We start from the raw sequence: 18,512 nt of genomic DNA, 5'->3' as shown, positions 1-18,512 counted from the left end.
TTCGTCGTTAGATTCATACGTGCAAAAGTGAAGTACAAATGTTTGACATTCATACAGTTGTACACTAAATACAATGGCCACACAAATAATTTAATAAATTAATCGGAGGATTATGGTTATTTTTACAGTTACAGCTTTGGAAATTGTTCATCCAATTATACCCTCTTATTCAAAAAAATACCAATAAAGCTAAAAAAATATACAATAGCAATATTACAGAGAAGTTCAACTTTCGGTCTGTTACACCGTGCGCGAGTATATGTGTTATGATTTTGCATGTGAGTACAGGAGAGTTAAACAAATTTTGCACTGTATTAAAAAAAATTGTTCCCTTTTTTATTAATCGCGATTACTTTGATAATTATTCGATGTATTCATATTTTGATTTTTCATTATTCGATACAAAATTACTCGATTAAAATTACAGATATTCGATTATTTCAATTAATCGAACGATTAACCGACGTCTCTAACTGCAAAACGCTGGAAAACTATTTTCCACCACCAACCGACACCGAGAGTCGATTTGTTCTCTTGAGCTGAAACATCAAATAAGATAGAGTATATTACAAACCTAGCTTTAACCGTAGAAGTCTTACCTTTCAACTTTTCAATGCTCTTGTTGCCACCAAAACAATTCCACACACAAAACGCAAAAAAATATTGCAAAATATTGCTGATTGTTTAAGCGGCCCATACATCTACAATATTATTGCACAACATAAGTGGTTGTGAAATAATATGTGTGTGTTTCAGATATTGAAATGTTGTAAAATTTAGATATTTATTGTGCAACGCTTACTATATTGCATGATCTTTGTGTGACGTTGTGCAATATGGTGTCAGCTAACGTCAAAGCTCATGTTTACATTTACATCGTCTCGGATGTAAAGTGAGTGTTATCCTAAAAAAAATTCACAGACTGTTTTTCGAGGACGCGCGTATCGCGATGGTCATCAAAAACGCCGACGGGGATTTTATTAGACTAGTTTATTGAGACTATTGAGACTAATCGTTCACTTCCGGCATTATGAGATATCAAGTATCAGGTTCCAACGAGTACTTGCGATCAAATATTGAACGTCAGTAGCCAGCCTTGCACAATATTCAGGACCGACTTCAATATCATCACCAAATGATTCAATTTCATTGCACAAATATGACTGTGACGCCATAATATTGTACGTCTGTGGACAACCTTCAATAATAATGTCAATAAATTTGTACAATAGTATTGTGCGTGTATGGGGCGCTTTATGCTTTCTTTACAATGCAGGCTTTTAATCGCATGCGATATACTCACTCGCGATATTTTTCAGTGCAGCTCTTTACAATGGTGCGCGATATCGCGAGATGATCTGTCATAATCTGTCTGTCAAACCTGCGTTTCTCTAACCATACTGCCATTATTTGTTATGGACAAGGTCGTACTAAATTGATGGAACAAAATCATAACGCTAGAAATGTGAAAGCAAGTATAAAACTCCAGATAATTAAGAATCGAAAAACTAACGAATTCAATCCAATATTAACAAAAATGCGTAAAAATAATTATTATTATGCAGAAAAACACTTGCAACAGGTAATCGATTCAGCTCTCACTTTATGAAGCGCCTCATATGTATAGAACTGAACATTTATTTCGATATATCGTTCCACCCATCAAGCATATTTTGTTCCACCTGTCTGATGTATGTAGTGTCTCTCATCAAAGCAACGCGATTTTCGCAGCCAAAGCTTGGAGAGTTCTATCTTTTTTCGCACTGTCATGGGTGATTTTGCGCTTTGCTCTGATTGGTTGGCGAATAAAAATCGTTATTGAAGAAAAAAAATCGCGCTCAATGTGAATGATTGTAAATCCGGCATTAAGGCCCATTTATACGTTGCTAGTAGCTGACTGACTGAATGAGCAGCTACTGACCCGGTGAACTCGCTTGACAATTGGTTGACTCGCCTTGTCCGTTCACACGGTGTGAGCTGCTGACACGAAACTAGATACTGCAGCATTGGCTTACCAGGGATGCCAGATGATTTTTCAAATGTCCATCAAATAGTCAGGAACAGCAATCAGGTCCGAATATGACAGATGATTGATCCGAATTCGACTCCTCTATAGGCAGTATTCGTCTCAGGTTTCCAGTAGCACACTGTTGGATTTCATTGGTCCAAAAATACAACGCCGAGATACACTCATGAGGGATGCTATACCTGCAAGAGTGAAATTAAAAAACGACATTGATGTGCCTTGCTTCTGGAATATCGTTCAGATTGTTGTCGTTATTTTTTAGAATCTCGAAAGCATTCATAACTAAGATAATTCCGGAAGTATGTGATGCTATAAATGACAACATTGAAGATTTTTTTAAATTTTATTTAGTTCGCCTTGCCAGCAGCTTCGTGTACCAATTTGTGAAATAAAAATGATGGTAGATTTGCAGGTGGAATAAATACGCGTCAAAAATTTAAATAATGAATGGAAATGTACTTTTTAAAATCGAATATGTATTGTGTTTTTTAGAACAATACTTTCTTTGCAAGTTGTGAGAGAATTTTGAATGAAAGTTGTGCCTGATAATGATTCTATATTAGAGATTCTCAAGAAAACTATCTCAAAAAGAAAGCATGCCCAGCCAGCGTGCATATCAAAATAACAACGATTTCATTTAGAAACTATGAGGGTTTTATTTGTTTTTCCAATAATTTTCAAGTCTATAAATATCTTCGCATATTTTCAAATATTTAAAAAATTGAGACATGTCTTTACATTTGGCATCCCTGATTCGAACGCTAAATTCTGTATTTGACGTTTTGAGAGATGCGAGTGCGAGTGAATTCAAAAAACTTTGAAGTAGCTCGCACGCCGGATTACACATGACACTAACTGGCATGATGTGTTCACACGGTGTGAGTAGCTGCACTGCAGTAACTGACTAGACCGACTCGTATGCTTACTCGCACCGTCTGAACCCGGCTTTACATACAAAATTCAAGATGGCTGAAAGGCCTTTCTCATAAGTCGCGCTACCGTCAAGATGTGTAGAATAAAGGTGTGACCGTGTCGTCAATAAGTGCGCGAGGGGAAACGGTATAAATATACAGAGGATTGTGGGAAGGGATTTGACTGCAAATAGAGATGTCTAAATGTTTATTCGATTGTCGATTAATCGTGGGGTGATTTTTATATATTCGATTGATTCGAATAATTGTCTTTCAGTATTCGATTAATCGAGCGAATATTTATTTCTTGTAATCAAAACAAACATACATTTATGATAAAAAAATATGTCATAATTTTGAAGTTCATGATGTTTTTAGGATGATTGAAAAAAGAGCACACCATGAAAATGATGCACAATACAGGGCGGACTTGATTTTATACAGTTTCTGATTCCTTTTCACTGTATATAATCGAGTCAGAAAAAAGTTTTTAATCGTTTTTTGTATGTTTTTTCATTTCTTGAATATAAAACAGGAATTTGATTTTTGATTCACCCCCTCAAAGTCAAAAAATACCTTTCTCGCATGAAAAAAATAAATTTATCCAGATTCTTTCAGGAGGTAATAGACGATCATATTTGATGAATAAAAATCCTTCTACGCATATGTTCGAATTTCAACAATGAAATAGTTATAGAACTACTTTTTTTTTGTTTCGGACTTGTTGCCTCAAATTGGCTCTACTTTGAAAACTACGCTACGGAAGACGATTCTGTTGCTTTCATTTGAAATATGAGAAAATTTTGTACAGGATATAGTAGTGGAACATCTAAATTAGTTGATTTTAACATTTTGGAAGTGGAAAACTTGAAAGTTAATAATATTTAATGTGTTTAATGTGTAAAATTTATATTGAACTAGATCATTTCTATTAATTAAATTAAAGCTCTCTAACCGCTCTAAAATTTGTTTTTTGACACCGAACTTCTGCTTTTTTAATTTGGCTGCAATAACGATATAACGATATAACTGGTGAAAACTCAAGCAAAATCTTCAAAAATGACGATTTTCACCCCACTGTACATGTAATAGCCACTTAAATTTCACCTTATCGTTAAAAGGTTACCTTCCTTTTTGAAATAAGTCATACTTAAAATATAAAAAAATATTGTTTTCCAAACTGTATATAATCGAGTTCAAAATTGTATATAATCGAATCACATATTATCGAGTCTGTCGATATTAGTCGAGTCCGACATGCATTTTTTTTGCACCAACCAAAATTTTGGCTGTTCAAAATTATCTGTTCTTCGAATGTTGTTTGTTGAAATAGCTGATTTGTTTGAATATCTCTGCTTGGTCATAGAATCATTGATCACTAGTATGGTATATTTTCCTCGGCGCTGAATTTGAATACTACTATTTTAGAACGGGAGCTGAGACCACCTTCTTCAAGTCCGCATTTTACTCCTGCAGACCCTGAATTCTTCTTCCCAGTCTCCTCCACCACCTAGGAATCAAGCTTCTACCGTAAATGATTTAGCATATTCTATGAATTTCGACGAAACACCATGACGGTTAAAAAAATTTTGCACTGTATTTTCTGAAAAAAAATGGTTCCCTTTTTCATTAATCGCGATTACTTTGATAATTATTCGATGTATTCATACCTTGATTTTTCATTATTTGATATAAAATTACTGATACAGATATATAAAATTACTGATACAGACACTTTGGAATACTCCTGCACGGGCAAGTATGCTAGACATATCACTTTGCTCTTCTTCGTTATCCCTGGATTGCACGTGGAAGGTAATCCAAGATCCCCACGGTAGTGACCACCTGCCAATAATTTTATCGATCGCCAATGAATCAGGTTCTCGTGAGTCAGTCGATATTGCGTATGACCTCACGAAAAATATTGACTGGAGAAAATTTGCAGAAATAATATCTGAAGCACTTGTTTCAATGCATGAACTTCCTCCACTCGAAGAGTATAATTTTATATCGAGTTTGATTTACGAAAGCGCACTTCAAGCTCAAAAGAAACGTGTTCCTGCTACCACTTTACGACGTCGTCCTCCATCACTTTGGTGGGACAAGGAGTGTTCAAAGGTCTACCTTGAAAAATCATCCGCTTTCAAAAAATTCCGGAAAACTGGACTAGTGGAATGGTTTCGAAAGCACCAAGCTCTAGAAGCCAAACTAAAAGGTCTGATTAAAGCAAAAAAGCGTGGATATTGGCGAAAGTTCGTCAATGGTTTGTCAAGGGAGACCAAAGAGTGCTTTGGAATACGGCTAGGAGAATGCGTGGCTGGAACCATACAAATGAAAGTGAGGAATACTCTGACCGTTGGATTTTCAAATTTGCAAGAAAGGTTTGTCCCGATTCCGTTCCTGCACAAAGCGTCGTACGCGACATTCCGCTCCAATGCGACTATGAGAATTTTTCGATGGTGGAATTCTCAATTGCCCTCCTCTCATGTAACAATTCAGCTCCGGGGTCGGACAAGATTAAATTCAACTTGTTGAAGAATCTTCCCGACTTGGCAAAACAGCGTTTGCTGAACTTGTTCAACAAGTTTCTGGAGCTGAATATTGTCCCACATGACTGGAGACAAGTGAGAGTGATAGCCATACGGAAACCCAACAAGCCGGCTTGCGATCACAACTCGTATAGGCCGATTGCAATGTTATCCTGTATTCGTAAATTGTTAGAGAAAATGATTCTACTTCGTTTGGACAAGTGGGTTGAAGCGAACAATTTGCTGTCAAATACGCAGTTTGGCTTCCGCCGAGGTAAAGCGACAAATGATTGTCTCGCGCTGCTATCTTCTGAAATCCAAATCGCATTTGCTCGCAAAGAACAAATGGCTTCCGTTTTTCTCGATATCAAAGGGGCATTTGATTCAGTTTCCATGGAAATTCTCTCAGAGAAACTTCATAATCGTGGACTTTCACCAATTCTGAATAATTTCCTGTACAATTTACTGTCAGAAAAGCACATGTTTTTCAATCATGGCAGCTTGAAATCTTCTCGATACAGTTTTATGGGCCTACCACAAGGCTCCTGCGTAAGCCCCCTCTTGTACAGTTTTTACGTCAATGATATAGATGATTGTCTAACTAGAGACTGCACGCTGAGACAACTTGCAGACGATGGAGTTATTTCCATCACGGGTACTAATCCCGCTGTTCTGCAAAAATCCTTGCAAGATACCCTGAACAATCTGTTCACGTGGGTTCTCAATCTGGGTATCGAATTCTCTACGGAGAAAACCGAAATGGTCGTTTTTTCTAGGAAGCACGAACCCGCCCAATTCCAGCTTCACCTATCCGGCAAAACGATCAAGCACTCGATGTTTTTCAAATACCTTGGAGTATATTTTGACTCTAAATGTACCTGGGGAATACACATTGCGTATTTGAAACAGAAATGCCAGCAAAGAATCAATTTTCTCCAAACAATAACCGGAACATGGTGGGGTGCCCATCCAGGAGACCTCATTCAGTTATACAAAACAACGATATTATCAGTGTTAGAATATGGCAGTTTTTGCTTCCGATCAGCTGCCAGGATTCATATTCTCAAGCTGGAGAGAATACAATATCGTTGCTTGCGTATAGCAATGGGGTGTTTGCATTCGACACATACGATGAGTCTCGAAGTTTTGGCAGGAGTACCCCCGCTTACTCTTCGGTTCACAGAATTATCCTACAGATTTCTCATCCGTTGCAAGATCATGAATCCATTGGTGATTGATAACTTCGAAAATCTACTCCAACTGATTCCTCAGTCAAGTTTTATGTCTTTATACCATGAGTACCTTACCCACGACGTGCACCCTTCACCAGGCATCTCCAACCAAGTTTGCTTCCCATACTTCTGCAATTCCTCTGTCATTTTTGATCTGTCCATGCGACAAAAAATCCATGGAATCCCAGATCACCTACGCTCCGATTCTATTCCGCCGATATTTTCGGCAGAATATGGGGGCATAGTTAGATCTGATAAAATGTTCTTTACTGACGGTTCATTCATAAACGGGTCCACTGGCTTTGGCATCTTCAATGAAAATTCCAGTGCCTCTTTCAAACTCAAAAATCCTTGTTCCGTGTATGTTGCTGAACTGGGTGCGATATACTACGCACGGATCATTGAAACATTGCCCATCGACCACTATTTTATTTTTTCAGACAGTCTCAGCTCATTAGAGGCAATCCGCTCAATGAAGGTTGATAAACGCTCATCTTATTTCCTAACAAGAATAAGACAACTATTGAGTGTTTTGGTCGAAAAATTATTCAAAATTACCATAGCATGGGTTCCCTCTCATTGCTCGATTCCGGGGAATGAGAAAGCGGACTCGCTAGCTAAGGTGGGCGCTTTAGAAGGCACACTTTTTGAAAGGCAAATTGCTTATAATGAATTTTTCCACATTCCTCGTCAGTATACGCTCGTAAGTTGGCAGCGCATGTGGAGTGGAGATGAGTTCTGTCGTTGGTTACACACGATTATCCCTAAGGTCTCGACGAGGGAATGGTTCAAGGGATTGAATGTAGGTCGTGATTTCATTCGCGTGATATCTCGGCTTATGTCCAATCACTACAACCTAAACGCGCATCTCTATCGCATTGGGCTCGCAGCAAACAATCTTAGTGATTGTGGCGATGGCTACCACGACATCGAGCATGTTGTCTGGTCGTGTATCCGGTTCCATGCTGCTCGCTCTCAGCTCTCTAGAGCACTAAGAGCACAAGGCAGACAATCGGATATCCCCGTCCGGGATATCTTAGGTAGCCGTGATCCTGATCTTCTGCTTCATCTATACCTGTTCCTCAGAAACGCCGATGTCAACGTTTAATGATGTTTCCTTCGTTGTGTCCCCGTTTCATATCCCTCCTATCCGATCGATAAACTTTTACTTAGTCGCGGCAATACATACACACACTCTTTACAGACACACGGGCCAAAGGTTGTGCAGTCCACTGATCACTCAACCAGAGCCAAAGGTTGTACCGCTCATGACAACTCTACACGAACTGATGATTGCGCCGGCTAGTGACCATTCTATCCTGGATTCCTCGAGTCGAGAAAGACGCACCACGCTAGATATGAGGTACAGACTAGGGGGCGTTGCTGATTAATGGTCAGCTGCATCCCAATAGGAAGTATCCCGTGTCGGGCACACGTACAGAGCATTGGAGACAGCAACATCCCAATTACGAAAACACTTGTAATACTACCCTCGAGCCAACCGCGAGTAATCGGTTACATATTACTAACATAGATAATAAGAAAAATTGTATTGAACTCCCGGCCCCGTGAGGCTAACGCCATATGAGCCTTTATAAAAATATGTATTTGGGAAAAAAAAAGATATTCGATTATTTGAATTAATCGAACGATTAACTGACGTCTCTAACTGCAAAACGCGGGAAAAATACCTTCATCACCGACCGACACCGAAAGTCGATTTATTCTCTTGAGCTAAAACATATAAGATTGAGTATATTACAAATCTCCCAGCAAACATTAAGTCGTATGAATAGCTATAATTGGAGGCGATATACATACAACCAAGACACATTTGTATGATATATGATGCAGATAACTAGCATATACACACAAAAGTGGAGGCGATATACGTATATGCCATATTTTGTACGCATATAAAGCCGTATATAACGATATGCGATGCTTTTTGGACTGATATGCGATTTGATACGACAACGTTACCACTCAATCCATCGATGACATGGAAAATCGTGTTTTTGCATTTTATGCGATTTTATATATATATATGATCGATATTTTGATTGATATTTTATGCGATTGTGATTTGATACGAAATTATATGTAACTTATCATGTGCAAAGTTATACGATTTAATGTTTGCTGGGCTAACTTTAACCGTAAAAGACTTACCTTTCAATTTTTCAATGCTCTTATTCCCACCAAAACAATACCTCACACAAAGAGCAAAAAAAAAGATATTGCAAAATATTGCAGATTGTTTACATACAAAATCCAAGATGGCTGAAAGGCCTTTCTCATAAGTCGCGCTACCGTATTGTATCTATCGTGATTGCATCTATCGTGGTGTAGAGCACGTGGACGAGGAACGAGCGTTGAAGATACATTCCGCCGAATCGCGTTTGATAAAGCCAGCGCTACACGATGCTACGAACATCCTCGAATGTTGGACGCTCGATGATTCGACGCATCGTGTAGTCGACTGACGAGCTACGAAACTCCAATGTCGAGTGTCGAATATTCGCGTTGGCAGGTAATCCGTTCTGCGGGCGCTACACGATTCGTCCAACGTTTCACTCGAATGTTGGACTCAAACGTTTGACTCGATGAATCGACAAATGTTGTGACAAATGTGCTGCTACACGGTGAAGTGTATTTTCGATTCAATGCAATCGGTCCAAATAATCGGCGAGTATTTGGATCGAATGTTTATTGTTTTTATTTACCATCAAAAACGTTAGGAAACTGAATGACGATGCGAGTATTGAAATTGCTGCCGTAGCAATTGTACTGATATCGGGCTGTAAATGAAAAATGCTTGAAATCAACATTATTAAAATGCAATATTTTGCCAAATATTTTGAATTTGATGAATCAATTCCATAGTTCCTTCATCTGAAACCTGTAAACCAACCAATCTGTCAAAGATAGATTCGGACGAATTGTGTAGCGGTGTATCGAATGTCATCGAGTGTCGAATTAACGCATGACAAAAATCCTTTGTCTCGTGCCACTCGCGTTGATAGTGCCGCTTAAATTTCTATCGATTCCACGGCTAAAATTTCAAGCTGCAGTCATCGAAGAGCGCCTGGCAGACGGAATCGCAAGCTCACATAGAATGAAGATTTCACGCCGCGTTTTCTGAACTGATTCTCGCAATATGGTATGCTGGCTACGATCAGAAGAATCCGTTAAACCTTTCACCAGAGAAAAGAAGTGAAACTTGAGCTTGGGTAGATTGTACAATTCGTAGTTGCTCTCCGTGATTGACCTGAACCAACCAAATTGCACAAAGAATACATAGAATGACCCTTGGGATTAGCAAATCATGTTGGCAACATGAGAAGGTCGCTAATAAACCCTCTTAGTATTCCTCTAATCAACGATGTATTCTCAATCTGAGAAGGTCACAGAGCAAATTCTTTTAAACTCGCTAAAACAGACTATGTATTTCGATGTTCGTCACTTGTATTATCTTTCATAATATTGAATCGCGACGACCGAGATTATTTTTTAAACCTAAGAAGGTCTCCAAGACACTGCTTCAACATTACTCAAATTGACGATATATTTTTCAACCTAAGTTACCTCCTTTAAAATCAATTGAACTAACTATATGTCTTGATATTTAACACTGGTATTATATAAAAAAAAACAATATCTTCGACAGCGGTTTTCCTCGAGAAACCTAAGAACACTGATCACAGATAAAATTCCTTCAGAATCTGTCGAACCGATGATATATCTTGCTATCTGTCACGCGTATGTAAAATGTAATACGCGTGATATATTTTTCAATCGTCACAACTAAGGTTATTTTGGACAGCCTGAGAAGATCGGCAAGAAATTCTGTAGCATTTTTCGAAGCAACTTATTACTTTTGCGAAAAAATTAAATTTTAGTTTTTGTAATTATTGATTGAGTTAGTTTTTCATAGTTTTCTCGGTTAAAGATAGAGGACGCTATATTTTTTTTATATTTTTTATGGAAAGCTGAGGATTATTTACCTAACATATCTCGATATCAGAGATGCTATAATTATCATTTTTAAGTTATAATTTTGTAAATTTAACATGTTTTAAGTCTTAGATCAATATTCCTATGCGACTAGAATCCAATCTTTCCGCGAGTGTGATATTTTTTCAAATTTTGCTTATTGGCTTCAATTTAATATATCGATCATCTAAATCGGTTCAGTAGTTCAAATGTTATGATTTTTTGCAGAAAGTCATTTTTGGACAAAGGGGGAAAAATCATTTTTCGAACCACCGGTTAACTTTGAAAAATCATATCTAAAAAACGAAAAAAAGCATCTCTGATATCGAGATATGTTATGTAAAAAATCCTCAGTTTTCAAGAAAAAATATAAAAAATATAGCGCCCTCTAGTCCAAAGTCATAAAAAAATGAAAAACGACTACAATCAATAATTACTAAAATAAAATAATCCCGAGGAAGACAGCCCAATGTGCCGGTGAGAGATGTGTTGGCTCGGTTAGACCTTGATTACATGTCCCATATATATGTTTTCCTTAAAGCTATAGATCTTCGTGTGTGATTGTCCCTACATCCTTATACCCTCCTTTCCTTCCTTTGCGGGTAATTCGTCCCCTTGCTATAAATAGTAGAATAAGTTGAAATGTAAATAAACTATAGATATACGAATAGATTTAAGAATTGAGTGCTCATCAACATTGTTACAATTTCCTTATATCCCATCCTTCTCCTAAAAATATGTCACCCTTCTAAACTCGAGTACACCGCGAGTAATCGGTTTTCCACCTTACTAACCATAGATGTAAGAAAATTGTTTATATATATATATATATAGTTTTAAAAATATATTTAAGAATTCGGCTCCTTTAAACTTAAGTAACTGAGCCTGTAAAAATAAACGAATTAATAAAAAAAAAAAAAAAAAAAAATGGGTAATTAATAATTTTTTTTCGAAAGTTAAATATTTTTTAATAAAAGGCTAGGTCATTAGTTTCAATTTTATATGTCGATCATCTAAATCGGTTCAGTGATTCAAAAGTTATTCATTTTCATTTGTCATTTTTGGGAAAAAGTGAAAAAATTTGATTTATCGGACCACCCTAAAATGAAAATGGCCACCCTAATGAAACAATAAAAAAATACGAGTCTAATGTTTTGCAATAAAGAACAAACTTACCACTTTTGACGAAAATCCGAGAACCGCTATATCGGTTTTGCATGGTATGGCTGTATATATACCCGGCAAACGTTGTTGTGCCATAAACAATATTTCTAGTGAATATGTTAGTTGTAAAATAAAAAAATTACTTATTTGTTGTAAGTGTGTTTAAATGTTTCAACGATCTACACATACATACATACACATACATACGCGTTGTTAATTTTTATAAAAATCAGTATTTCTTCATTGATATATTGGACATCCACCAAGGCTTGCGGGTATCGAATTCTCTACGGAGAAAACTGAAATGGTCGTTTTTTCTAGGAAGCACGAACCCGCCCAATTCCAGCTTTACCTATCCGGCAAAACGATCCAACACTCTATGTTTTTCAAATACCTGGGTGTATATTTTGATTCTAAATGTACCTGGGGGAGACACATTGCGTATTTGAAACAGAAATGCCAGCAAAGAATCAATTTTCTCCAAACAATAACCGGAACATGGTGGGGTGCCCATCCAGGAGACCTCATTCAGTTGTACAAAACAACGATATTGTCAGTGTTAGAATATGGCAGTTTTTGCTTCCGATCAGCTGCCAGGATTCATATTCTCAAGCTGGAGAGAATACAATATCGTTGCTTGCGTATAGCCATGGGGTGTTTGCATTCGACACATACGATGAGTCTCGAAGTTTTGGCAGGAGTACCCCCGCTTACTCTTCGGTTCACAGAATTATCCTACAGATTTCTCATCCGTTGCAAGATCATGAATCCATTGGTGATTGATAACTTCGAAAATCTACTCCAGCTGACTCCTCAGTCAAGTTTTATGTCTTTATACCATGAGTACCTTACCCACGACGTGCACCCTTCACCAGGCATCTCCAACCAAGTTTGCTTCCCATACTTTTGCAATTCCTCTGTCATTTTTTATCTGTCCATGCGACAAAAAATCCATGGAATACCAGATCACCTACGCTCCAATGTTATTCCGTCGATATTTTCGGAAAAATATGGGAAAGTTGGATCTGATAAAATTTTCTTTACTGACGGTTCATACATAAACGGGTCCACTGGCTTCGGCATCTTCAATGAAAATTCCAGTGCCTCTTTCAAACTCAAAGATCCTTGTTCCGTGTATGTCGCAGAAATGGGTGCGATATACTATGCTCTAGGGATCATTGAAACACTGCCCATCGACCATTATTTTATTTTTTCAGACAGTCTCAGCTCAATAGAGGCAATCCGCTCAATGAAAGTTGATAAACGCTCATCTTATTTCCTAACAAGAATAAGACATCTATTGAGTGTTTTGGTCGAAAAATTATTCAAGATTACCTTAGCATGGGTTCCCTCTCATTGCTCGATTCCGGGGAATGAGAAAGCGGACTCGCTAGCTAAGGTGGGCGCTTCAGAAGGCACACTTTTTGAAAGGCAAATTGCCTATAATGAATTTTTTCACATTCCTCGTCAGGACACACTCGTTAGTTGGCACCGCATGTGGAGTGAAGATGAGTTCGGTCGTTGGTTACACACGATTATCCCTAAGGTCTCGACGAGTGCATGGTTTAAGGGATTGAATGTAGGTCGTGATTTCATTCGCGTGATATCTCGGCTTATGTCCAATCACTACAACCTAAACGCGCATCTCTATCGCATTGGGCTCGCAGCAAACAATCTTTGTGATTGTGGCGATGGCTACCACGACATCGAGCATGTTGTCTGGTCGTGTATCCGGTTCCATGCTGCTCGCTCTCAGCTCTCTAGAGCACTGAGAGCAAAAGGCAGACAATCGGATATCCCCGTCCGGGATATCTTAGGTAGCCGGGATCCTGATCTTCTGCTTCATCTATACCTGTTCCTCAGAAACGCCGATGTCAACGTTTAATGATGTTTCCTTCGTTGTGTCCCCGTTTCATATCCCTCCTATCCGATCGATAAACTTTTACTTAGTCGCGGCAATACATACACACACTCTTTACAGATGCACGGGCCGAAGGTTGTGCAGTCCACTGATCATTCAACAAGAGCCAAAGGTTGTACCGCTCATGACAACTCTACACGAACTGATGATTGCGCCGGCTAGTGACCATTCTATCCTGGATTCCTCGAGTCGAGAAAGACGCACCACGCTAGATATGGGGTACAGACTAGGGAGCGTTGCTGATTAATGGTCAGCTGCATCCCAATAGGAAGTATCCCGTGTCGGGCACACGTATAGAGCATCGAAGACTGCAACATACCAATTATGAGAACACTTGTAATACTAACCTCGAGCCAACCGCGTGTAATCGGTTACATATTACTAACATAGTTGTAAGACAAAATTTGTCAAAATATTGGACTCCCGGCCCCGTCAGGCTAACGCCACATGTGCCTTAATAAAAAATATATTTTGGAAAAAAAAAAAAAAGGCTTGCGGTCTTGTCGTTGGTGAAATTTATAAGAAAATGCAGTGTATATTTTCCATCCGCCATGCAAGGCTATACAAGTTTTAGATCACCACACGGCCATGAACTATGGGCAACAACATCGAATAATAATTTTCATTCTATTTTCAACAATTTACATTTGCTTTTGGGTCTATTTATGACGAAATAAGGGTTTTTTTCCTTGTTGGGTGTGAACCACTGCGTCCATTAGTTTGAACTATTGTGGTATAAATAAGGGTTACTGTTCGATATTGTTACCACAGACATGGGGCCTGAAAACGAACGTCACTTCACGGTGAAAACGAATTGAATTGTATGCAATTTGTATGTATGTAATTAATCTAGGGTATATGTTAAACCAACGTTGAACCAACTGCTTATAGTGGGTCATACTGTCCAGTTTGACATTTGTTTACCATTGTTATTGTATAATATGTATGAATAATTCTAATAATTCTAATTTACTAATTATCCGCGTTGACGGCATTGAGCTTCGTATTACGGAATGGGGGAGTAGGCATGACAATATGGGTTTGCAGAAGAACAATTTTAAAATAAAACTTATGAATGAAAACTATTTTACCCAAAACAAATTAGTACTCTATGTAAATGGAAATCACTTTTGTTTGCAAGTAGTGAAAAAATATTATACAAAAATTGTGTCTAAAGATAATTTTATATTATAATGGTAAGTTTTGGTGAAAATATCTGAAAATTCATAGAAAATAGTTTAAATTAGTGTCAGAACAACGTACTTCTAGTAAGCAAATAACGCAAAGAAAAAAATTTCATACAAATTTTAGCAATTTAAAACTGCCTTAGCGCCGACTAATCTAATAAAGAATAGTTGGCCTCATACAAACTAAGTCGTATCCAGATGTCGACACCATTCCGCTGTCAACGCGAATTGGTAATATTTACCAAAAAATTCGTTACATATACCAATTTTTTGGGTCAGTGTAGAAATCGATACACTCTCGAATCAAGTATGCCTTAAAAAAATTATTCTTCATGTAAACAAGGATTGAAAATCTGGACACTTTTTAGTTGGTGAATTGTATGGAGTTCCACTGCTGTGGTACAAGTTTTGCGGAACCGGTCGGAAAAATTTCAAGCGAACAAGATGTCTGCTCGTAGTTTTTTTTGGCATATGTATTTGATCGGAACCATCAATACTCGTTAATTAAATTTTATTTCTCAAAAAATTGCCAAATATTTGGCTTCGTTCGAACAGTGTACTTTTACCCATAATTAGGTTCAATATTTTCCTCAGTGTAATGCTGTGTGCATAGAACACACCCCTTACGAAAAGAAAATTGATTGCCAATCACTTGATTACTGAAAAGACCGGAAAGTTTTCTTGCAGGAAGCTTTGGCTTGCTGACATGTCAGCTTCGCATCCGGCGATGTGACGTTCGCTCTTTCCGTTTTGTTATACTGAAGTGCTCGCACTTATTTCGATACTGCTTGGCATTTAGGCTACTAAAATGGTTAATATTGTTTCTAATTTTATATTAAACTCATTTCAAATTGTAGTTTTTCGTGTGCAAATAATATAGTGTCTTCGGATACATTGTTCTCGTCATATTAAGTGAATTACAGCCAACTATTCGACCCGGTTTTGTTTTCGATTTTGAAGCAAGGTTCTGTTGTATGTAGAATATTATATTTTGAATTTGTTTCAATGAGATATTTGTGTAATAACCCAAATACTGTGCCAAAATATTACACGTTAAAACAAAAATTGTAAATATAAACGGATAGGTTATGTTGTGATTCGCTTAATAATGGCAAGTATGTATTGAGAGAGTCATTAACTTTGTTTCTGTTTATATAGACCAAGGGTACGTCCAGCTTTGGTAAACGCCGCAATAAGACCCATACGCTATGCCGTCGGTGCGGTCGGTCGTCTTACCACATTCAGAAGCATACTTGCTCACAATGTGGATATCCATCGGCTAAAATCCGCTCCTGTAAGTATATATCAATAGATAAACGCTTGTAATGTGTCTCTGATATTTATTTGAGAGTGGTAACGCATTAATATGTCTGGTTTCTCTGTCGATGCTTGCAACAAGGTTACCATTTACCCTGTTTCGCACTGTTACCTTGGAACAGATCGTTATCGAGCTCTTATTGGTAATACTCTAACGTGTCGTATTTTAATTACAGATAACTGGTCGATTAAGGCTAAGAGGAGGAAGACTACTGGAACTGGCCGTATGCGCTACCTGAAGATTGTGCGCCGAAAGTTCCGTAACGGTTTCCGTGAAGGACAGGTCGCTAAGCCCCGCAAGGCTGCCGCATAAGCCACTCAGGTTGTTTGCGTTTAGCAGAAACCTTTATTAAGGTTTGTTAATAACTGAAAAGCCGAAATTAAGCTGCTAAGAATGTCTTGTGAAATGTGCTGGTTAAAAAGGAGGAATAATATAAAAAAATCTTACTAAAAGAGATTTTGCTTCTTTCAGTTCTTTCGAAATCATTTCAAACGATAAGTTCACATAGTGTTCTAGGTAGTCACGGTCCAAGAGACGTAAAGACTATTTTTCCATTTTCATACTATTCGTTTACCTTGTCAAGTAGAGTATGTGTAACAAATATGCTGGAAATATGTCACCGACTTATAGAAATTCGTATACACTCAAAAAAATATAAACGTTGATGTTACGTGAAAACATATGTGATTTTTCTCAATCGAACTTTTCACGTAATACTGACGAGAATTAGAATTAACATTCCGAATGAACTCATGAACTAAAGAATTCCACGTTTTAGCTACATGAATTTTCCCGTACCTTATATACTTTTAATGTTCTCTGAATATTTTCTTCGGTCAATTATTTAAATAATCGAAGGATTTTCCAATTTACAACATTCACATTAAAACAATCAGGTTATATACTAACTTATACTAATAGGATTACCGGTAAGTTTCTTCGTTTTTTTCAAAAGTTAATGCGTTATTCTGCAAAAATGGTTACAAATTTAAGATTCAAAGTATTGCCCATCGCTAGTCACAACTTTTTCCCATCTTTTTGGAAATTGCATCGATCGAAAAAGGTTGTAATCGGACGGAGCAATGTCTGGAGAACACGGCGGGTGGGATAGGACCTCCCATTTCAGCGTTTCCAAGTATGTTTTGACCGGTTTTGTGACATGCGACCGAGCATTGTCGTGCTGCGAAATAACTTTATTGTGTCTTTGGTCGTATTGTTGTCGTTTTTCCTTCAGTGCACGGCTCAAATACTGGTCTTAAACTCACCTCAGAAGTGTTGTAGGTATTTAGACACTCCAACAGTTTCTTAAACCAACTAGCAATTGAGATATGGCATTTTCCGAGCAGGGCCCGTAAAATAGGGGATTCCATCTGGGAGAGTAGGAACTGGCAATACAGATTTATTTCCATTCCAACCAGACACAGTGTATGATTTCTTCGAGGCAAAAACCGATATGTGTTTTAGTTACGTTGATGAAGTGAATCGCAAATGGAGATGCATTCAATCAAATGTTTTTGATCAAATAATATGTAACCTATCCATTACAGCGTTTTATGAATCATTATTCACCAGATTCTAATGAACGGTGGTTTATTACTTGAAATTAATTTAAATTACTTCACTGAAAAAGAGCATCGATATGGCCAATGCATCAAAGAATGTGTTGTTTGCCTTCATTTTCGCAAAACCTCAACAAATAGAAGCGAAGGAGCGCATACAAAAATAAAGTCGTGCTTTGAATACATTCGACAAAAAAAATTAGAGGCACAGAGTTTAAAGTCGAAATTTTAAAGTAATTTTTGGAATTACGTGAAAAATCAACGCATGAATATAGGATATACATAATTTGAAGCTTTAATTTTCAACACAAACGCATGAAAACTAACGTTAATAATCGGGCCTGATTCTCGAATACACTTCACAGTGGAAACGAAATAAACGGCACGCCATTGAACTATGTTTTACGAGTTAGTGAAGTGTCGAAGATGATGAGTTTTCAGGCAGAATGAGCACTTTTCAAATAAAAAATCATTGATGAAAATTAACTTCTTCGTATCAAACTGGTGTTCAATGTGAATGAAAAACTTTGTTTTCTCTATGTGGTATAATAATCTCATACAAAAATTTCATCTGAAGATAATTTGATATTATAATGATAAGTTTTAGTGGAAAACTAATTTCGTATCCAGTTTCCGTTTCCGTATCCGTTTCCATTGTGAAGTGTATTCG

General features: G+C 37.5%; 2 protein-coding genes across 2 annotated transcripts in view; one reads left to right on the top strand and one right to left on the bottom strand.

Annotated features, from left to right (window-relative positions):
* The window catches only part of LOC129761691 (ragulator complex protein LAMTOR3 homolog), a 305,844-nt gene extending 287,642 nt beyond the window's left edge, over positions 1-18,202 (bottom strand). Inside the window, exon 1 of the mRNA XM_055759437.1 lies at positions 18,199-18,202. The gene's annotated coding sequence lies outside the window, so the exon portion shown is untranslated. The remainder of the gene's footprint in view (positions 1-18,198) is intronic.
* Positions 15,635-16,739, top strand: LOC129761708 (probable 60S ribosomal protein L37-A). The gene is made up of 3 exons (XM_055759447.1): positions 15,635-15,776; positions 16,124-16,259; positions 16,459-16,739. The coding sequence occupies exons 1-3, from the start codon at positions 15,774-15,776 to the stop codon at positions 16,593-16,595; spliced, it is 276 nt and encodes a 91-aa protein (XP_055615422.1). The 5' UTR covers positions 15,635-15,773; the 3' UTR covers positions 16,596-16,739.
* Positions 18,203-18,512: the final 310 nt, after the last annotated feature.

This window comes from Toxorhynchites rutilus, chromosome 1 (assembly GCF_029784135.1).
Source record: "Toxorhynchites rutilus septentrionalis strain SRP chromosome 1, ASM2978413v1, whole genome shotgun sequence".
NCBI classification, from domain to species: Eukaryota; Metazoa; Arthropoda; class Insecta; order Diptera; family Culicidae; genus Toxorhynchites; species Toxorhynchites rutilus.
This window is presented reverse-complemented; position numbering and strand designations above follow the sequence as displayed.